At 40.5% G+C, this 23,904-nt stretch overlaps 2 protein-coding genes across 5 annotated transcripts in view; one reads left to right on the top strand and one right to left on the bottom strand.

Moving 5' to 3' along the window:
• Window positions 1–775, bottom strand: part of LOC124803093 (melanoma inhibitory activity protein 2) — a 166,598-nt gene extending 165,823 nt beyond the window's left edge. The window contains exon 1 of one of the 3 annotated variants that reach the window (XR_007017204.1): window positions 589–775. Coding sequence is in view for 2 of the 3 variants with exons in the window: in XM_047264245.1 (XP_047120201.1) it covers window positions 589–697 (109 nt within the window). In the remaining variant the exon portion in view is untranslated. The remainder of the gene's footprint in view (window positions 1–588) is intronic. The other 2 variants (XM_047264245.1, XM_047264246.1) reach the window with 2 other exon arrangements.
• Window positions 776–1,300: 525 nt separating this feature from the next.
• The window catches only part of LOC124802746 (mitogen-activated protein kinase 15-like), a 202,165-nt gene continuing 179,561 nt past the window's right edge, over window positions 1,301–23,904 (top strand). Inside the window, exons 1-2 of one of the 2 annotated variants that reach the window (XM_047263729.1) lie at window positions 1,301–2,560; window positions 2,644–2,863. In XM_047263729.1, the coding sequence (XP_047119685.1) occupies window positions 2,471–2,560; window positions 2,644–2,863 (310 nt within the window). In that variant the 5' untranslated portion in view covers window positions 1,301–2,470. The remainder of the gene's footprint in view (window positions 2,561–2,643; window positions 2,864–23,904) is intronic. The other variant, XM_047263730.1, reaches the window with a different exon arrangement.

Here is a 23,904-nt window from a genome sequence, read left to right as displayed (position 1 = left end):
TTAAAGTAATTTTAAGTTATTCTGTAATAACTCCGACTATGAAATAAATGATTTATAAGATAAACAGCAAGAACCAAACGTAAATATTAAAGCAGCGTGTGTAACTGGTGAATGAGTGATGTCACGTATGTATATTATCTAAAATTTAAGTAGACAATATTTCTTGTTCACTAACAGCAGGCGAGAAATCTTTCACATTAAATCCACCAGCAGGTGAAATTATTTTCATGTGATTGTACGATGTAAAGGTACACAGTACAAAACTTCTACAATGAAATCTACGTGTAAGTGAAAAATGTCCTCAGATATATTTTTGCAGATCCACGAACAACCGCAAAACAGTAAACTATTTTCATCCCTTATTAGTATCTTGCTGCAAGCGTACAACCGGTAGTAAATGTTTAATAGCATTGGATTACAGTAGGCAGTTCACTATCGCCATCCTGTGAGGCCAGCAAACTATGACGCTGGTATTACTTATGCAAATGCTAACTGTTAACTAATATTTTCAAATCCGCTACGGTTAAAACAATGTTATGAGTCGGAAGCTTCGTAAAAAATATAAACAAATAAGAAGGTTTGACTTACTTTTACATAGCGCATCCGCACATAGCTTGCTGTCTGGCATACGTCTTCCATATATTACTGTTATAAACGTGAAAAAAGAATAAAATATAAACAAATAACCCACTCTCATTTTTTTGTAAATTTCTCAGATACCCTTCGACCACAGATACTTGTATTGTCGAAAATTAGACCACATCACCATTAACACCGATTTGACAAAGATTTTCGTGACAGATGACGTACACAACACAGATGTCATCCTCTTCGTTCAGACGGCAGATTAAATAATCATCACAGAAACCAATTAATCCATTGTACCTACACTTTTACGGAATGCGACATTTTTAGTTTTACACATCATATCCGAAATTTCCACATAAAATTAGCTTTACAAATACTAGCATTTTATAAGCAGTGACAACGTAGATGCTTTGCAAGCTTGCATTTAAAAATATCTCTGTTGTTTACGTTGCCAAGGTAACGCCGTGCGACAAGTAGAACTGACAGCCTGACATCGACAATACGCAACATTCATGGAACATATGTTGTAGTTGCTGATTCCTAGTCGTATGCTTGCGTAAATGTACAGCCATAAATTGATGTCCCTGTTTCTATACAATAAAACTGATGTCTTGGTGACATCTTTGTAGCTGTACCGTTTATCACATATTTAGGAAGTTCTGTCATTTATGCATCAGTTCTTTTGCTGTTCCTATTAGTGCTGAATAGGTTTCATTTCTTTAGAATTACATAAAACTATGTTCTACTGTAGTATTTTTATTTTTAGACAAGAAACAATGTTCGCACACTCGCGGCATGTGAATGGTTCAAACGTACATCGGTAATTATATTACAGCCCCTAAATCTGCGATATTTTGTTCGTAGTGCACTTAAGGTCCGTCCGGCGATAATCAGTTGAAGACAAAATACATAAAAGCAATGGCATTAACAAAGCCCCTTTGTGAAAACACCCTCTAACAAAATTCTTCAGATTTAATTAATATTTTAATTGCAATATGAATTGCTACAATGACGCAGTGGTTTCATCGCAGTCGAATGAGAAAGATGGCCAGGACGCTTTAGATTAATGATGGTTGTAATATGGCTGGCCAGAAGCTGTTAACTTGTTAATAAATTTTACACAACTTAGTTAGGGTCTCTTAACAATTGAAGAAGATAAGTAACAGTATACTATTACGGAGTACTAGGTTTGAAATTAAAGTTCTGGTACTGTTACCTTCGGGGGGCGTTTAATTTAAACATCGTGAAACATTATTTTGGCGCCTTTTTCTCCTCAGAGTTACCGGCACAGCATATTGGCGCGAACTGTCACAAATCAAACAATGCTCTTACGATTAAAATCGTCATGTTCATGATGTACCTAGAAACACTTGTGTAATAAATCGCGACCTTCAGCAGACAAGTGCTCCATACGCACCTTTTTTTCCGACAAAGCAATAGTACATACTAGTTCTAAAAGACGTCTACTTTATTCAGTAGTAACGCAGATGAATCGTCGTTGTTGTTGTTGTTGTTATTGTTGTCATAGCGTTTAAGCGAAGTGTCAGTAAACTAACATTTCTTTAGGTTGGCAAAACAAGAAGAGTCCAAGTGTCACTTGTGAATTGTGAAACTTGGATCAGTGGAAACTATTTAGGACTGCCTTTACATGTCCTCCAAATAGTTGTCCCCTAGCTTGGAACGCGTTAGTTCCCATGACAACGTAAACATCAAAGAAATACGTCAAAACATTCGGGAATGAGTCTGTGCAAACGGGCAATGTCAAATACAAAGATAGAAGTGTATCTGAAAAGTAAAATTGAAACTGTTGCCCGTATCAGATATTCTGCGTCAAAGACTATGACTCGCGACGCAAATTTCGCAATCTCTTGTTTATAATCGCATGCCATATTTGCTCCTCATAAAAAGTATGAGTGAAGTAGACGCACACATAACTCGTCTGTATCAAATTGAAAAACGGCTGGGCCAGGGGGTGAGTCATATTCATACTATCACATTTTGAATATGTTACTACTGCTGCCTGTCGTGATACCGGTACTCGCTCTTCTATTTTAGGCCTACGGGATTGTCTGGAAGGCACTGGATAAGAAAACGAAGAAAACAGTTGCAGTGAAAAAGATATATGATGCCTTTCGGAATAAGACTGATGCACAGCGAACATTCAGGGAGATTATGTTCCTTCAAGAATTTGGTGAACACCCGAACGTCATAAAACTACTTGGTATTCATAAAGCCAGGAACAACAGAGATATATACCTCGTATTTGAGTATATGGGTAAGTGGAATTAATGCTATGGTCGATTTTATCAATGAATTATTTTAATGATTGTGGTAATAATAATAATGATGATGGTGATGGCGATTGATTTTGTGGCGCACTCAACTGCGCGGTCATGAACACCCATACAAAGTCCCAATGGTTTTCACAGTTCAGTGTTTTACACAGTCCAATGTGTTGCACAGTCCAATCTAGCCACTGCCATGAATGATGATGATGAAATGATGAGGACAACACAAACAGCCAGTCCCCAGGTAGAGAAAATCCCCTATCTTGCTGGGAATCGAACACAGGACCCCGTGATCCTTTAATGATGGAAACATCAGATGAGTTAATTATAAAATACTATTTTATACACAAGGAGTCTCTGATATACAAGACAGATCGTAACATACTGCATATAACAAAAACATAAAGATTTCATTTAAATGCATTTGAGTACATTACTAATTTTTCAGCTCAACAGATTAAAATATAGTCAGCAGGCTTAGCTTAAAGTTATTTGTTAACTCTCCTGTAATAGATTACTTTATTACTATATCTTCGTTGTTTACCAGCCATGGCTGGACAGACTGTGTCACAAATAAAATGTGGGTCGACAAAAGCAGTGCACAAAAACACATAGAACATAGAGAAAATGAAATATAACTAAACAGGAAAGTAAAACTTCATAGCAGCAAATGAAAATACCATAGAGCAAAATGTTTACAAAACCGTGTAGATCATACACACAAAGTTTCGTTTTGGCAAAATATGTACTTTAAGTAAAACACAAAATTAAATGTGCAGTTAACTGAGAACATAAAAAGAAGATTAAATTTAGGCAAAATTATTTATAAAACATAACAATATTTATTATTTTGTCTATTCACTAGAACCACTATTGAAAAACTCTGCCAAGGAATATAGTGGATGTTGTTTCAAGTCCTGAGCAATTTTTTCCGAAATAATTCAGGTGGCAGGGATTTCACTTGTGGAGGCAGTTGATTGTACATTTTTAGGGCGACTGTTGGAAAGCTGTCTTGTGAGCTTGATAGGTGACACCTTGGCACTTCAATGTTCCTCTTACAGCGAGTGTCATGATTATGTATTTCTTGTCTTATGCTAAAATTCCTTTGATTTTCTTTTATATAAATGAGGCAGAAAAACATATACTGGCTAAAAACATTGCACCAGCTGCAATCCAGGCCCACTGTGTAAGCTGTTCTCAAACTGGGATGTGTTGGTTGATGTTCATAATCACCCTGACCATGGTCAAATGATTGGAGGCTGATGTAAACTGGTTTGTTGTAAGAGCTACAGAGAGCTGTACCTGTGGTATTGGTACCAAAGGTATTTCAAGTACTGTCCTGTTCCGTGGATACCGTCTCCTCTAATGGAAGTACGGGATCTGACATTACTCATCCACTTGACTGTGAGTGTGTGTCATTGATTGATCTAGACATTCTGTACTGGATGGATGGGGACCAAGGAGGACTCAGGATGTTGTACTGATCCCTCTAACCTACAAATCTGAGGTGCTCTCTCTCACTGAAACTGAAACTGATCTAGTGGGATTCATTTTGCATGTTTTGGGGACACCTGTTTTGTCCGGTGTCAAGAGGAGACAAACGCAAAAGGGTAAGGGTCTATTAATTGTTGACAGTTGAAATGTACGGCAAGTGATGGAACCTGTTAGGGAAATGGTACCAAGGGACAGGAAAGGACACCATGTGCACTCAGTGTGTATGCCTGAGGTTCTCATTCAACATGTTGAAGAGGCTGTTTCAGCAACCACTGAGGAAACAGGGTGCAACCAACTGCAGATTGTGGCACACATTGGAACAAACAGTGCCAGTTGGGCCTCATTCAGTGTGCTGAAGAGGCTACTCTGGCAGCCACGGAATGAACACGGTGCAGCCAGCTGCAGATACTGGCGCATATTGGAACAAACGGTGCTAGTTGTCTGGGCTCTGAGCTCATACTTGGGCCATTCCAGTGACTTACAAAGAAGCTTGTTATTCAGGTGGATGACTGTGTGTGGGGGTGCACACAGCAGTTTTTTAGATTAGACAACTCTGCATTCAGGCCAGATAACAGTAGCTGTAGTGTAAATGTAAGATCCAAAAGAATGCCCTGCTCCCCCATAGGCAAGAGTATTAAAATCCTAGTAATTAAATGCTGAAGCATTCACAAAAAAATACCAGTGTTTGAAACAGTCCTGAAAAGCAGAGAAGCTCATGTAATACTAGGTAAAGAAAGCTGGTTGATGCATGAAATTGATAGCTATGAAGATTTTTGGGGAAAATTTAAGTTTAGATCAAAGGGATAGCAAATGAAAAATGGCCATGGTGTATTTGACACAGTAGACCAGAAACTCAAATCCACTGAGAGAGAAATTGAAGCTGCATGTGACATTGTTTATGCATATCACAGTACCAGACTCATCTTGAATTGAACTGAATTGAATTTTATTTGCTCATGTAGGATTACGTGGTGTATAGTGAATGTACATGTAATAAAACACACACAAAAAATGAAAAAAACATTCATTATCACATACTTCCTAACATTTTTCTGACATTTTAATGTCAATTATTGTAAGTAACCAAATGTACAAATTGTATGTGTTAAATACTCTTTAACATTGTAAAATTCCTTTTCTACCAGATAGTCTTTGAGGTTCTTTGAAAACTTAGTGTCATGTACATGGTCATGCAGTTTTTTGGCAGACTTCTTAGTAATTTTATACCTGAGTACTGGGGTCATTTTTCAACCATTGTCAATTGGGTGGGGTGGGGATGCTTGTCTTGGTATGATCCTAATTGCTTTTTTTTTTTTTTTTGTGTGTGTGTGTAATGCAAACACCATTAATTTGTTTCTTGAATGTTGGAGTTTCCCCATTACAGGTATAGATCAAAGAGTACATGGTATGCTGTGCATGGAAGCTGTTTGTCTCCATACTGTGATAGCTGCCTCATTATGAATATGATGGAGCTGAGTTTTTTACAGACAGAATTAACATGTTGCTTCCATTTCAGCTCATTATCCATAGTAATACGTAAGAATCCTGTGGATTCTTCTCCTTCTCCGACCGAGGTGGCTGAGCAGTTCTAGGCGCTACAGTCTGGAACCGCGAGACTGCTACGGCCGCAGGTTTGAATTCTGCCTCGGGCATGAATGTGTGTGATGTCCTTAGGTTAGTTAGGTATAAGTAGTTCTAAGATCTAGGGGACTGATGACCTCAGATGTCAAGTCCCATAGTGCTCAGAGCTATTTTCTTATTCTTCCAGTCTCATTTCATCCATCTCTAAACCCATGTGTACAGCTTTCTCTTTATTTCTGTGTGACCCTGGTAGTTGAATGGTCCGCATGATGGATTGTCAATCCTCTGGGCGTGGGTTTGATTCCCAGCTGTGTCTTGGAATTTTTTCCATCCGGGGATTGGATGTTGTGCTGTCCTCATCATCATCCTACCATCCTCATCGAGTGCAGGTCTCTGAAGTGGCGTGAAATTGAAAGATCGGCACCCGGCGAATGGCCTGCCTGACGGGGGGCCCTAGCCATACGGTTAAATAAATCTTTATTTCTGGACACTGCATACATAACCTTTCTTATGTTTTTAGTATTTGCGTAATGAACAGTATGTTCACAATGTGCAATGACTGTCAGTGTTACCGATGCACATACACAATATTTATTTATACACATTATATGGACAGATACAACTTAACACTTGGTGTCTCAGAACACAGTACCCAAGGTCCAGAGATACTGTTTTTGCAGCGATATTCTTGGGGATGGAAGTTCATAGAGCTTGTGCTCCCACAGATTTATAAGAAGTCCATTTTACAGGAGCCACTGTCTTGATACGATCCTAATTGCAGATATGTATGCTCTTCTTCCAAGCTATAACATATTTTTTCAAAGTCTCTTCGGGTTTGCTGCCGGATCCTAAAATCAACTTGACTCGATATTTCGGCGATCCAGCAGGTCACCATCTTCAGGAAAATGCTGCTTCTGCTGAAAAGTCCCGCTCAGTAGTGCCATATACCCCCCCCCCCCCCCCCCCCCTCCATGAACCATGGACCTTGCCTTTGGTGGGGAGGCTTGCGTGCCTCATTGATACAGATAGTCATACCTTAGATGCAGCCACAATGGAGGGGTATCTGTTGAGAGGCCAGACAAATGTGTGGTTCCTGAAGAGGGGCAACAGCCTTTTCAGTAGTTGCAGGGGCAACAGTCTGCATGATTGACTGATCTGCCTTGTAACATTAACCAAACCGGCCTTGGTGTGCTGGTACTGCAAATGGCTGAAAGCAAGGGGAAACTATAGCTGTAATTTTTCCTGGGGCATGCAGCTTTACTGTACGGTTAAATGATGATGGCGTCCTCTTGGGTAAAATATTCCGGAGATAAAATAGTCCCCCATTCACATCTCTGGGTGGGGCTACTCAGGAGGATGTCTGTATCAGGAGAAAGTAAACTGGCATTCTATGGGTCGGAGCGTGGAATGTCAGACCCCTTAATCGGACAAGGAGGATAGAAAATTTAAAAAGGGGAAATGGATAGGTTAAAGTTAGATATAGTGGGAATTAGTGAAGTTCGGTGGCAGGAGGAACAAGACTTTTGGTCAGGTGAATACAGGGTTATAAATACAAAATCAAATAGGGGTAATGCAGGAGTAGGTTTAGTAATGAATAAAAAAAATAGGAGTGCGGGTAAGCTACTACAAGCAGCATAGTGAACGCATTATTGTGGCCAAGATAGACACGAACCCCATGCCTACTACAGTAGTACAAGTTTATATGCCAACTAGCCCTGCAGATGATGAAGAAATTGATGAAATGTATGATGAAATAAAAGAAATTATTCAAGTAGTGAAAAGAGACGAAAATTTAATAGACATGGGTGACTGGAATTCGGTAGTAGGAAAAGGGAGAGAAGGAAACGCAGTAGGTGACTATGGATTGGGGGTAAGAAATGAAAGAGGAAGCGGCCTGGTAGAATTTTGCACAGAGCACAACTTAATCATAGCTAACACTTGGTTCAAGAATCATAAAAGAAGGTTGTATACATGGAAGAAGCCTGGAGATACTGTAGGGTTTCAGATACATTATATAATGGTAAGACAGAGATTTAGGAACCAGGTTTTAAATTGTAAGACATTTCCAGGGGCAGATGTGGACTCTGACCACAATCTAGTAGTTATGGACTGTAGATTAAAACTGAAGAAACTGCAAAAAGGTGGGAATTTAAGGAGGTGGGACCTGGATAAACTGACTGAACCAGAGGTTGTACAGAGTTTCAGGGAGAGCATAAGGGAACAATTGACAGGAATGGGGAAAAGAAATACAGTAGAAGAAGAATGGGTAGCTTTGAGGGATGAAGTAGTGAAGGCATCAGAGGATCAAGTAGGTAAAAAGACGAGGGGTAGTAGAAATCCTTGGGTAACAGAAGAAATATTGAATTTAATTGATAAAAGGAGAAAATATAAAAATGCAATAAATGAAGCAGGCAAAAAGGAATACAAATGTCTCAAAAATGAGATCGACAGGAAGTGCAAAATGGCTAAGCAGACATGGCTAGAGGACACATGTAAGGATGTAGAGGTTGATCTCACTAGGGGTAAGATAGATACTGCCTACACTAAAATTAAAGAGACCTTTGGAGAAAAGAGAACCACTTGTATGAATATCAAGAGCTCAGATGGAATCCCAGTTCTAAGCAAAGAAGGGAAAGCAGAAAGGTAGTAGTAGTATATAGAGGGTCTATAGAAGGGCGATGTACTTGAGGACAATATTATGAAAATGGAAAAGGATGTAGATGAAATGGGAGATATGATACTGCGTGAAGAGTTTGACAGAACACTGAAAGACCTGAGTCGAAACAAGGCCCCGGGAATAGACAACATTCCATTAGAACTACTGACGGCCTTGGGAGAGCCAGTCCTGACAAAACTCTACCATCTGGTGAGCAAGATGTATGAGACAGGCGAAATACCCTCAGACTTCAAGAAGAATATAATAATTCCAATCCCAAAGAAAGCAGGTGTTGACAGATGTGAAAATTACCGAACTATCAGTTTAATAAGTCACAGCTGCAAAATACTCACGCGAATTCTTTACAGACGAATGGAAAAAGTGGTAGTAGCCAACCTCGCGGAAGATCAGTTTGGATTCCATAGAAATGTTTGAACACCTGAGGCAATACTGACCTTATCATTTATCTTAGAAGAAAGATTAAGGAAAAGCAAACCTACGTTTCTAGCATTTGTAGACTTAGAGAAAGCTTTTGTCAATGTTGACTGGAATACCCTCTTTCAAATTCTGGAGGTGGCAGGGGTAAAATACAGGGAGTGAAAGGCTATTTACAATTTGTACAGAAAGCAGATGGCAGTTATAAGAGTCGGGGGACGTGAAAGGGAAGCAGTGGTTGGGAAGGGAGAGAGACAGGGTTGTAGCCTCTCCCTGATGCTATTCAATCTGTGTATTGAGCAAGCAAGAAAGGAAACAAAAGAAAAGTTCGGAGTAGGTATTAAAATCCATGGAGAAGAAATAAAAACTTTGAGGTTCGCTGATGACATCGTAATTCTGTCAGAGACAGCAAGGGACTTGGAAGATCAGTTGAACGGAATGGACAGTGTCTTGAAAGGAGGATATAAGATTAACATCAACAAAAGCAAAATGAGGGTAATGGAATGTAGTCGAATTAAGTCAGGTGATGCTGAGGGAATTAGATTAGGAAATGAGACACTTAAAGTAGTAAAGGAGTTTTGCTATTTTGGGAGCAAAATAACCGATGCTGGTCAAAGTAGAGAGAATATAAAATGTAGACTGGCAATGGCAAGGAAAGCGTTTCTGAAGAAGAGAAATTTGTTAACATCGAGTATAGATTTAAGTGTCAGGAAGTCGTTTCTGAAGGTATTTGTAATGAGTGTAGCCATGTATGGAAGTGAAACATGGATGATAAATAGTTTAGACAGGAAGAGAATAGAAGCTTTCGAAATGTGGTGCTACAGAAGAATGCTGAAGGTTAGTTGCTTAGATCACATAACTAATGAGGAGGTATTGAACAGAATTGGAGAGAAGTGAAATTTGTGGCACAACTTGACTAGAAGAAGGGATCGGTTGGTACGACATATTCTGAGGCATTAAGGGATCACCAATTTAGTATTGGAGGGCAGCGTGGAGGGTAAAAATAGTAGAGGGGGACCAAGAGATGAATACACTAAGCAGATTCAGAAGGATGTAGGTTGCAGTAAGTACTGGGAGATGAAGAAGCTTGCACAGGATAGAGTATCATGGAGAGCTGCATCAAACTAGTCTCTGGACTGAAGACGACAACAACAACAACAACAGTGCCATATCTGAATGAGGAACTTGAAACCTTTAGCACAGGGACAGGAGCATGTCGAGAAACTATGGCTCAAGTTTAAAAGAATAGTTGACCCTGCACTGGACAGATATGTACCCAGCAAAACAGTTGATAATGGGAGGGACCCTCCACGGTATACAGTCACTGTAAAGAAACTTCTAATGAAACAGAGACTATTGCATAATAGATGTTACAGCATAATGCTATAGACAGAGAGATGCTGAATGAAACACATTTGGCTATCAAGAGAGGAATGTGTGAAGCCTTCAGTGACTACCGTAGCAGAGTATTGTCAAATGACCTTTCACAAAACACAAAGAAATTCTGGTTGTATGCAAAGGTTATCAATGGGACCAGAGTTAGTGTCCAGTGACCCGCGAATGAGGCAGGCACTGAAATTGAGGGCAGCAGAGCAAAAGCTAACATGCTTAACTTCATTTTCAAATGTTCCTTCACAAAGGAATAGCCAGGAGCATTGCCCCAATTTAATCCTTGTACCACTGAAAAGATGATTGATGTAAGTATTAGTGTCAGTAGTGGTGACAACAGCTGAAATAGTTAAAACTGAACAAGCTCCAGGGCCCAATTGAATCCATATCAGATTCTATACTGAATTTGTAGCTGAGTTAGCCCCTCTTCTAACTATAATCCATCATAGAGCCCTTGGTCAAAAAAAGTGTGTCTAGTAGTTGGAAGAAAGCACAGGTCACGCCCATCTACAAAAAGGGTGGTAGAAGTCATCCACAAAACTGCTGCCCAATATTCTTGATGTTGATGTTTTAAATCCTGGAACATATTTTGAGCCCAAACATAATGAAGAATTTCAAACAGAATTACCTCCTCCATACCGACCAGTATGGATTCCAAAAACATCCATCATGCAAAACTTATCTCACACTTTTCTCGTGTGACATAATGAAAGCTTTGGATCGAGACAGTCAGGTAGATACAGTATTCCTCGATTTCTGAAAAACATTTGACTCTGTACCAATTTTAAACTCTTGGGACTGAGGGTAGATTGAAGGCTTTCATGGGTATATCATATTCAAGATCTTGTGCAGAAAGTGAATGCTGCTATCTTCACTATAAGAATGATATCCACTTTCTCTGACACTGAAACATGAATGTTATTTCACTTTGCTTACTTTAACTCTGTTATCTTGTATGTTTTATATGTTTTATATTATACTACATTCATCTTCCTGTGTGCCCTTGATGCTTTGTTGATAGGTGTTCCTGGTACAGCCTACAGTCGACGTGAGGGTGTACACCATCCTGTTACGTAGAACACTTGATATAACCTGCTAACATAATTTTCCCTGATGTGTACAGAATGCTCACTGAGACACTTGCATGTACCATTGTCTTTATAATTTTTAAAATCTATTAACCCATGTTTTCTATCCTGATTAGGAGGCCTCATTAGCCATGAGGCCATTCTCTAGGTTTGCTTTGCTGTGCCTCCAGGGACTTGTGTATGTGTACTATTCAGTTTCTAATATGTATACCACTGAGGTCTGTACCTTGCTAATCTAAAATCATAATAACTCTTAGCACATCTAGCACAGTTAGGCATAAAGATGTGGTCTCTATAGCTTTCCCTAAAGTGGCATACATGTTGTGCTAGATTTGGCTTATAGAACCATATATCGGTTCGCATAATAGTCACACAACTAGCCATTACCTTGAATAACATTATCATTGTTACTAATACTAAAATTAAAATTAAAGCCAACAAATATACAAGGGCCATCAAGGATAGAGGTGGGCGCAACTCCTTTCAGTTTATTCTTTGCAACAGATACTCTAGTGCCACTCTTCACTTCAGTGTTCAGAGTACTCTTGAGTACAGCAGTGCGATGACATGCCTGTCAATGATGCACATAGCATGGCATAGCTCAGCAGCTCTTTTCAACACAGTTGCCTGTGCAGCAGCCCAAGACAGACTGTCAGTGTGACTGAATATAACAGAGTCATAAGAAACTGCAACATTCATCCATTGAACAATAGATGGAAAAAAAAAATTGTGCTCTGATAACACTGCATTAAGCATGATACTGAAAGATGTATACCGTTCAGCAGGTTTCATTTTCAGTACTCTTCCAACCGAATTGAAAATATTGAGTGATGAACCCCAAGGGTTCAGCTAAAAGTTGAAAGGTTTCCATATGTCACACTCCTCCTATTCTGTAAAGGACATCTGCACAATAGCTAAGAACTTTTCTCCGTAACCTGTTATTTATTTTTATACTCTTTTTTTTTATTTTTAATTCTTTGTTTTTGAATTTTGTAATCAGAATTCAGTAAACTATGTAGTGACTCATTCCATTACCAAGTATCTTTGGTCTGTAAGGTCCCATGAAACCTGATGGACATATAGGTAAATAAAAATAACAAAATGTTGTGTCTACAATGTAAATTGATGGATAAAAAAATCTACTCACCAAGCGGCAGCAGGGGATCACACACACAAGCTTTCAGAGCCAGCAGCTCCTTCTTCTGGGGGAAGAGTTGAAGGGGAAGGAAGATGGGTGAAGGAAAAGGACTGGAGAGGTTTAGGGAAAGGGGTACAGTTCAGAGAAGTCACCCAGAACCCTGGCTCAGGGGAGACTTACCAGAAAGGATAAGAAGGAAAGACTTATTATCCCATGTTGTAAGTCTCCCCTGATCCAGGTTTCTGGGTGACTTCTCTGAACTGTACCCCTTTCCCTAAGCCTCTCCAGTTCTTTTCCTTCATCCTTCTTCCTTCCCATTCAACACCTCTGCCATATGGGGCTCCAAAAGCTTGTAAAAGTTAAACCCTTTTGTGTGTGTGTGTGTGTGTGTGTGTTCTCCTGCCATTGCTTAGTGAGTAGATCTTTTATCTATTCATTTACATTATATTATCAGTAATTGATTATTTTGCTTGTTAAAATGTTGAGTCTCTTTGAAAGATAACTTCATAGGCATCAAATGAACATCCGAATGGAGCAACATAATGTGTATTCCAACAATGATCATTTCAGGGAAATACTCTTGTTTGTAGTCTACATAAATTATCTTCCAGTGTCTTTAAAGGATGGTTCTGAAATTGTAAAGTTTGTTGATGACACAAGCTTACTAATCAGTGGTTCAAACTCACCATTATCTGACACAGCTCATATTATAGCAGGACAGGTGTATATGTTGTTCAGTTAACAATTCAAGTCTTAATCTCACAGAGACTCATATTAGTAGTTTAAAGAGTAAAAATACCAACTCACTAAATAACAGGGTCATCAAAAGACATACATAAAACACTGAGAAATTTATTAGTTGTTGGACACACACACACACACACACACACACACACACACACACACACTATATATATATATATATATATATATATATATATATATATATATATATATATATATATATATAAATACAAAGATGAGGTGACTTACCGAACAAAAACGCTGGCAGGTCGATAGACACACAAACAAACACAAACATACACACAAAATTCAAGCTTTCGCAACAAATTGTTGCCTCATCAGGAAAGAGGGAAGGAGAGGGGAAGACGAAAGGAAGTGGGTTTTAAAGGAGAGGGTAAGGAGTCATTCCAATCCCGGGAGCGGAAAGACTTACCTTAGGGGGAAAAAAGGACAGGTATACACTCGCACACACGCACATATCCATCCACACATACAGACACAAGCAGACATATTTAAAGTCTTTAAAGTCTTTAAAGTCTTTAAAGTCTTTAAATATGTCTGCTTGTGTCTGTATGTGTGGATGGATATGTGCGTGTGTGCGAGTGTATACCTGTCCTTTTTTCCCCCTAAGGTAAGTCTTTCCGCTCCCGGGATTGGAATGACTCCTTACCCTCTCCTTTAAAACCCACTTCCTTTCGTCTTCCCCTCTCCTTCCCTCTTTCCTGATGAGGCAACAATTTGTTGCGAAAGCTTGAATTTTGTGTGTATGTTTGTGTTTGTTTGTGTGTCTATCGACCTGCCAGCGTTTTTGTTCGGTAAGTCACCTCATCTTTGTATTTATATATAATTTTTTCCCACGTGGAATGTTTCCTTCCATTATATTGATATCATTAATTTGAATCCAACAATTACGTTTGTTATTGTCACTGTTGCATTTCGAAATCTTTTCTGTCGTCTTATTTTCCTCTTTCTGTTTTTGCCAGTAGTTTCACTTTGGTTTCACTTTGAATTCACCTTCTCCTTTTTACCGTAATCTGCTATACTATTTTATCCCGCCTATATATATACTCAATAATACGTAACCCACTTCCAAACCATAACCAAAAAAATTTTTTGCCGCTTTCAGCACTACCGCCGCTATAATATCCACCGTTTCTAGTTCACAAACAGCTCCTTTCACCTTTTAAACAACCATTTCGGCCAGTTCTAATAACTTTCACTTTATTTCCATTTCCGTTTTTCCCACACCACTGATCATTTTTAGCCGCTTCCCACAGGTTTTAACGCGATTATTTCTTCGTCAGACAATTGTTAGTCTCATTTTCATAATCTGCCACCACAATACCACTCCTTTTAATATACTACACGCAGTTTTTTCGAAATTTTCCCGAATTTCTGCGTCCTTTAACGTGTTTTGGCGGCAACACAACCACCTAACCTTTATGCACATCGTTATCTACCAACCCAAGTCCAACATAGCCCAGCTGTAACCAACACCTTTTCGCCTTTTTTCATTCCAGATCTCCTGTTTCTTTCCGGTTCACCTTTATCTCTCCCCATATATTTATATTTTTATTTTCATTTTCATTTCACCTCATGTTAACACTTTCCACCTTCTAATACCATGTCACCCTCACAACACCCCCACAATGACCCCATTAAGTTTTATTTACATTCCCTCCGCAAACATGCCTTCACCCTAGCCAGATTACACTCCCATATTCTATTTTCTCAGGCTTGTCTGACATTTGGCATCACCCCCAAAGGCCTTACACTTAAAGTTCCCATCTCTGGCTGCAACCCTTCCTTCCATCAGTCCCTATACCAGTTCCAAACTGAACAATCCATTGCCCTCACCCACCTAATCCTTCACCTACACATCAACTCAGCCAATGAACACACCCGTCAACTCCTATCCTTAATAAAAGTCCTTAATCTTTCCTCTCCCACATCCACACCGGCTGTCCAGAGCATCCTCCTACAGGCCAACCGTAAATTAGAACAGCATGCCACCCTCCACCTCAAAAAACTATCCAATCTCCTGGTTTCCCACCTCCGGAAAGGCAACTCACTCACCCTTCACAACCTTTCCAGCAAACCTCAACCTCCTCTCATTGCACACAAACCCAGTCTCTCCCATCTACTCAATCTCCCACTTCCAGCTCCACTCCCTCCAAAACCTCAAAATGGTCTTTAAATATGTCTGCTTGTGTCTGTATGTGTGGATGGATATGTGCGTGTGTGCGAGTGTATACCTGTCCTTTTTTCCCCCTAAGGTAAGTCTTTCCGCTCCCGGGATTGGAATGACTCCTTACCCTCTCCTTTAAAACCCACTTCCTTTCGTCTTCCCCTCTCCTTCCCTCTTTCCTGATGAGGCAACAATTTGTTGCGAAAGCTTGAATTTTGTGTGTATGTTTGTGTTTGTTTGTGTGTCTATCGACCTGCCAGCGTTTTTGTTCGGTAAGTCACCTCATCTTTGTATTTATATATAATTTTTTCCCACGTGGAATGTTTCCTTCCATTATATATATATATATATATATATATATATATATATATATATATATATATATATATATATATATATATATATATATATATATATATATATATATAAGTATCACACAGCCCACTGTACAAGTTCCTCTCGCATTCTCATGTCCTATGCCATCCAGTTGTTATTGTTCTCTTTACAGCTATCTAACATGCTAATTTGTTCTTAATGTGTCTACTTTAGATGTTTACTTTGCATTTTTCCTTTTTACTTCATCAAATACCACCCAGTTTTGCCTCCAATGTACCCCTGTAGTGTTTATCCACACTTATCACACCGTGACATCATTTACATTTCTTTTCATTTTACCTGGTGAAATTCCATCCAAAATGGACTTCTGTTCCATCTAGCTATGTCAGTTTAGAGAAGTATCCCTGTCTTTAGCTAAAGCCCCAGTACCACACCCAAGCATCCCATTCTTTAAATGCTGTCGGTGCCAAGGAATTACCCCCGTCCTTCCTCCACACCAGTGGCCTAGTCATAAAAATTACCATCCCTTGATGCCACTCTTCCTTTCATAATGACCTTCAAATATTCAGGTTGTGCCAGTCCTTGTCAATCACTAACCTAATACTAGAGAAACAAATCTCGATGGGCACAGGCATCCTTAGACCACCTATGCTCCCCCTGCAAGATACAGTTACTGTACAACCTCAGCTAGCTTCACGCATGCTTCCCAAATTGAAAACTTTGCCCTACAGCATGTGGACATGCACTGTAGATACCATTTCCAAATGTTCTCAAATTTATTGATATCCTGTTCCTACCTTGAAGCACCACTACCTATCAGTACTTAAGATTGAACCCTTGTCAATCCGTTATAGCACCCATACCCTGCCTTGCTGACTTTTGCTATCTCTTACATTCCCCAAACTCCTTCCCAACATTCCATAAAACTTAGAACCTAAACAAACTGAAATAGTATTGTCAAAATATCCACCAAAAACCTCAACCATACAGAAATTTCAATCCTGTCCAAAGGTCTCTCTTTCTACCTCACATACAAGTTCAGTGGTCGTGCTAGACTTGTCAAAAACCTACTGTCCTCCTTCCACTCCCTACAATGAAAACACTTTTTTGCCACCAATCCCTCCAACCAATGTCATTCCAGATTCTAGGAATTCGTTACGTCCAACTTTGCATCACCCTCCTTTCCCAGTTCTCTCCTGGAACACAGACCTCTGAACAGAGGAAAGAACAGCCATCTGCAACATCAAAACAGACTCTGTTAAAACAACCATCCTCCCTGCAGACAAAGGCTCTGCCACTGTCATGACAAACTACAGCCTCCTCCATCACAAGCCCTTCCATAGTGATTCTAACCCAGAAGTCCAGTATGACCTTCAGTCTGCACTCAAATTGTGAGTCCCACTCCAAAATCTCTTCCCTGAGTCTATCTCCTCGCACATTCAACCCCCCACCCCCCCACCCCCTCCCCCTCAATAAGTAAACAAATAATCCACTTCCCAAAATCTGTAAGCCCTATAATCCTGGACACATTATTGTAGGTGGTCACTGTGCTACCACCAAAAGAATGGTCACTCTTGTTGACTAACACCTCCAATTTCCCACAGCTTAGCCTCTCAAACTAAAGATATGAACCACTTCCTTCACTGACTTTCAACCATCCCTGCCCCATTGACAACTTGATCCATGCTCGTCACTATTGACACCACCTCCCAGTACACCATGCCCTTTACCCATGGCCTTGGCCTTGCCACTATTGACGACTGCCTTTTCCAACATTCTTCCAACTCCAAACACTACACATCATTCCTTATACATGTAACCAACTACATAGTCACACATAATATCTTCTCCTTTGAGAGGAAGATATACAAATGAATGCACAGTGCAGCCATGTGCACATTAATATCACCCTCCTACGACAACATGTTTGTGGACCATCTAGTGCCCTTGTCTGGTTCAGATTCACTGATCATATCTTCATTGTCTGAACCCAGGGCTAAGACACCCTAACCTTATTCTTCCACAATATTAACACTTTCTCTCTCATTCACTTCATTTGGCCCTCTTGAGCCCAATGGTCAGTTCCTGAGTGTTGACTTCCACCTCTCTGATGGGACTTCCACCTCTCTGATGGCTCTATTCATACTTCTGCCCATGTCAAGCCCACTAACCACATTTTGATAACTGTCATTCATTTGGCACCAATAAAAACATTTCTATATAGTTTGAACATCCTTGAACTTCATGTCCGCAGTGCAGAGATTTCTCTTGCCCAATATGCTAAAGCCTTCACTGACACACGACCTGTATATCCTCAAACCTAGTCCAAACAGATTTCCTGCACCATCTCCTCACCCTCCCTCTATACACTGACTACCTTCAAGAACCAGCTACAAAGAAGCACCCTAATTACCACTCAGTATCATCCCACAGTGGAACAACCGGTCGAGGTCCTTCACCAAGACTTTGACTATTTATTATTGTGCCTGAAAATGAGGAACATCCTACCCAGAATCCTTCCCATCCCTCCCAAAATGGTATTCTGCCACCTGTCCAAACTACACAGTATTTTTTAGTTCTTCTGTACACCACACCCACTTCCAACTCCTTCCCACATGAGCTGTACACTTGTAAGACTCATGTGTAATACTTATCCAATACACTCACCAAGCACATTCTGCTGCAGTTCCACCACATGCTTTTCCTTTACTATCAGATGTAAGGACATCTGTGAAGCCAGTCATATAAATAGTCTGCTCTGTTGCAGTTTCATCATAGTACACTACTGGCCATTGAAATTGCTACACCGCGAAGATGACGTGCTACAGACGTGAAATTTAACCAACAGGAAGAAGATGCTGCGATATGCAAATGATTAGATTTTCAGAATATTCCCACAAGGTTGGCGCTGGCGGCGACACCTACAACGTGCTGACATGAGGAAAGTTTCCAACCGATTTCTCATACACAAACAGCAGTTGACCAGCATTGCCTGGTGAAATGTTGTCGAGATGCCTCGTGTGAGGAGGAGAAATGTGTACCATCATGTTTCCGACTTTGATAAAGGTCGGATTGTAGTCAATCACGATTGCGGTTTATCGTATCGCGACATTGCTGCTTGCAATGACTGTTAGCAGAATATGGAATAGGTGGGTTCAGGAGGGTAATACAGAACGCCGTATTGGATCCCAATGGCCTCGTATCACTAGCAATCGAGATGACAGGCATCTTATCCGCATGGCTGTAACGGATCGTGCAGTCACGTCTCGATCCCTGAGTCAACAGATGGGTACGTTTGCAAGACAACAACCATCTGCATGAACAGTTCGATGACATTTGCAGCAGCATGGACTATCAGCTCGGAGACCATGGCTGCGATTACCCTTGATGCTGCATCATAGACAGGAGCGCCTGTGATGGTGTACTCAATGACGAACCTGGGTGCACGAATGGCAAAATGTCATTTTTTCAGATGAATCTAGGTTCTGTTTACAGCATCATGATGGTCGCATCCGTGTTTGGCGACATCGCGGTGAACGCACATTGGAAGTGTGTACTCATCATTGTCATACTGGCATATCAGCAGGCGTGATGGTGTGGGGTGCCATTGGTTACACGTCTCGGTCACCTCTTGTTCACATTGATGGCACTTTGAACAGTGGATGTTACATTTCAGATGTATTATGACCCGTGGCTCTACCCTTCATTCGATCCCTGTGAAACCCTACATTTCAGCAGGATAATGCACGACCGCATGTTGCAGGTCCTGTACGGGCCTTTCTGGATATAGAAAATGTTTGACTGCTGCCCTGGCCAGCACATTCTCCAGATCTCTCACCAATTGAAAACGTCTGGTCAATGGTGGCCGACAACTGACTCATCACAATACGCCAGTCACTACTCTTGATGAACTGTGGTATCATGTTGAAGCTGCATGGGCAGCTGTACCTGTACAGGCCATCCAAGCTCTGTTTGACTCAATGCCCAGGTGTATCAAGGCTGTTATTACGGCCAGAGGTGGTTGTTCTGGGTACTGATTTTCCAGGATCTATGCACCCAAATTGTGTGAAAATGTAATCACATGTCAGTTCTAGTACAATATATTTGTCCTATGAATACCCGTTTATCATCTGCATTTCTTCTTGGTGTAGCAATTTTAATGGCCAGTAATGTATTTTATGTGACTACGACCACCAGCTGGCTGTCCACACTTATGAATAGCCGTAGCCGTCATAGCCAAACTGTGGCCAAGTGCAATGACCACCCTGTAGTGGAACACGCTGCTGAGAACAGTGTGCTCAGTTTCAGTGGTTACTTCACAACACTCACCTCCACTCCTATCCAAGGACTCGTAATTTCACTCATCCCCCTCCCCTCCCCTCCCCCCGCCCATTTCCCTGCATTCTCCCCTTCATTTGCTCCATCTGTCGCTCCAAATCCACTCCTCCATATCATCATAATTATGCAGTGTACAAACTCACCAATGCCTGTGTCACATTCCTACCCTGTGCACCTGCTGCCTCTCCCAGCCAGCTATCAGTTTCCATTCCCCAACTCTCCCTCCCACTCCCTTTCTCATTTCACACTTTGCCCACTCTGCCTGACCCAACCCCACCTCAGTGAACTGCCGAACCACATTTCCAGCATGGTGAGTTGTTGCCTTCACTGTTTTAAATAATTGACATTCCACCAGTACTTGCCATTACCTTAAAGACATATTATATGGTTTTAAACATCAAAGATGGTCTGCTAGCTTCACATGAACACATTAATGCCCCTGCTGTTGCACTTGAGAATAATTTCATTGGAAAGGTTTAACATTTTGTTAAAGGTCTAACAGGTGATCTTGGAACAGAATAAGTAATTGTTAGGCTTACCGCCAAGTAACAGACTTCAAAACAGGGCAGACAGAAATGCAAGGACTGCTGTGTTACTTTACAGGGCACACTTCACTGACTGAGTGCCACTACAGAGTCAAACATAGACAGGAAGATTTGAACACAGTGACTCAGAATTGTTATTGAAATTACCACAGCGAGGCAATGAACACTGATGGGTCCAATAAATGGGGACAGAAGTGCTCATATAATCAGAGCCACTACAGCATAGATGCAGGCTCAATCTGTTAAATAGTGAGGCTTTTCGAGCTCAAGACACATTCTATCATGCTGCCATTCTGTTAAGATACTAGGCCCAGAGAGAATGACGGTCTGTCGAGTTTCAGTGAAACCATGACATGCAGCTCAATTCGACCAGCCTGATAATTACTTGCTGACTTCAACACTGAGATGCAGCAAACCAGATGCATACCACAGCTGTGGTCTGTCAATGCTGCTGCCTACTAGGTCATCACTGATGAGAAGACATGTGAGCAACCACCCATCTTCCACTACTGGGTCGTCACGGATGACTTGCAAGCTGTTATATTTACACCGACCAGGTGATATGCATCCACACCACACCCTGGCTGACTCGTGAGCATCTGCTGCAGGCTTGGTCAATCCATTTTTGATGACCAGGGCCTAGTCTTCACAACAAGCAGCACCCTGTACAACAGTCAGCAGTTTCTACCTGAGTGCACAACGGGCTGTCGTTGAGAGCCCTGAGGTGGTCCTGTAGTGGGTCATGAGAGTACATCTGGGTGGGCAGAGCCTTCCTCATGCACAACACACAGTTGTGGCGCTGACCTGCAGCGGCGATGTCTTGAAAAGCTGATGAGGCATCAGCATTCTTTTGCGGCATGCGCATATGCACTTTGGCTGCTGTTTGCAGGTCTGAAGAAAGTTATACCTTTATAAACTCTGCTCAACCTATACATGTTATTGCAGATAATGCTGTGTCACTGATGCCTACAGGCATGCAGTGAGCCAATCACCCTCACTCTTCGCTTGACCTCCTGATCCCGACATAACCCTAGCCCATGGTCACTACAACTAGTGTCAAATTGTTTGTCACCTAATTTTTACTTTGGTGGCAGTGAAGCTATGTCTACAGCACAGTCTAGCAGTACCAGTGCAATGTGTTGCGGTGAGTGAACTTTTTCTTCATTGTAGGCCTGTGGAGAACATTTGTATATTTTTTTTGGGCCATGTCAATTTGCAGATACATCAGTAGTACCATTAAGGTGTAATTTGGGCATAAGCTATGATGTACCAAGGCTGTGCCATTTACATGTAATATTTGTAGGTGATCTGGACAAGAGATTCTTCTGAATCTTGTTAGGTGATGAGATGGTGGAAAGATTAGAGTGTACAGTGGAACTTTGATTTTACATGCTCCGATTTCACATTTTTCACAATTCTACACAATAAATTCATAGATCCTTTGAAAAACCCATAATATCAATGTTAAAATTCCCTGATTTTGTGTTTCTTCCTAGTAAGCTTTACCTTAATTTTAAGTTCTTACTCAATGTCCAGCTTGACTTCATCCTGTTTTCTTCCTATTGACATTTTATGTGACTGATCAAGTTATAAGTGGCTCAAAAGAAAGATGGTTTGCACTGTGGGTGGTGGCGGAATCAAGGGAATATTTTGTGCCGTTGTGGAGAGGGGAGATGTGAGAGAGCAAATGCTGACATAATCCAGATCAGTGTTGCCAACACAGCTTTCAACATGTTGCCTCACCTCACAATTATGATACAACTACTGTTACGTAGGTTGCAGTTGTAATGGAAAAACAAGAGTCGACGTGAAGTGTTCTGGAGCGAGCCAATATGTGACATAGGGGCCCAACCACCACCTTTTGTTGTGCCACTTGTAACTCAGTCCTGTCTTTTTGTGTGTGTTTCTGATGTACTGTATTCTGCAACAATATCAATCATCAAACCTTTTAAATTTAAACACTGAATCTCAAAGAATATGCTTGGTCATAATCAAGGAAATGTCGCCCATTTTCGGCTTGTGAACTAATATGGCTGGCAACTTGTTAAGTCACCCAATAGCCAGCGCAGCCACCACACCTCACTAACGCACATCAGATGAGCTCACCTACTGGATGTGTGGGGAGGGGGAATGGCCCTTCAGCAATGGGAGTGCAGGTAGGAGTGAAAGCATTTTGTGAAATGCTGAAAATATACTTTTTGTGCAGATGATGTGCTATGACAGAGATGTCACATGTAAATAGAACAAAGGTTTTGCGATAGAACATTTTGAAGACTTTCATGTTCAAATCTGACATGATGCAGTTGCAACAACTGCATACACTATTCATGTATATACTTTGCACCGCACACACCACGCACTGTAGGTCATAAAGACTGCCATCAGTGATAGAGGGCATGAAGCGAAACTGTAGCACCTGAGCTTTCTTTCAAATTTACATTTTACACAGTGTGCAAAAACTCACTGAGTTAACTTCTAATAAGCTTGTAATGTCAATTGGGGGAGAAAACATATTTTTTCCGGTCTCTGTTTCTCTTATCAAGAGTGAAGTAGCACTAAGGGTGGTGAGCATACGAAGTATGGCTCATAAGAAAAGCATTAAACAATAACAGCGATTGGTGGCAAAGTATGTCATTAAGCAGTTGTCCATATTTATGCTTACGGTTTAACCACTTAGCTGGTGTGATGTTTTTGCTTTAATTCTACATGTTCATCAAGTTTTGCTTTTTTCTGGGTGAGCACAAAGGACGATCTCTCAAAAACCCATGTTTTGAATCTATAATTTGTAGTCATAGCATGTTAGAAAACAGTTTTATTACCTTTTACACAGACACGAATTTCAATTTTTTGATGAATTTTTACTTGCTGATATATGTCTGCAACTTTTAGAAATGATGAAATTCATTACCACAAATTGTTGTATAAACATTGTATTGTACATTTAATTTCCTTTAATTAGACAGATTTTATTCAAAGTAATGCAGAGGATTGCAATTTTTAATCATGTATGCCAATTACATGTATTTTTGCTTTTTTTTCTCAATTTTGTGATTTCAAGAATGAAAATGTAAAATAGAAGTTTCACTGTGATTATGT

The sequence above is a fragment of the Schistocerca piceifrons genome, chromosome 6, assembly GCF_021461385.2.
Source record: "Schistocerca piceifrons isolate TAMUIC-IGC-003096 chromosome 6, iqSchPice1.1, whole genome shotgun sequence".
In the NCBI taxonomy this organism is placed as follows: Eukaryota; Metazoa; Arthropoda; class Insecta; order Orthoptera; family Acrididae; genus Schistocerca; species Schistocerca piceifrons.
Note: the sequence above shows the minus strand (reverse complement) of the source record. Positions and strands in the feature narration are given on the sequence as shown.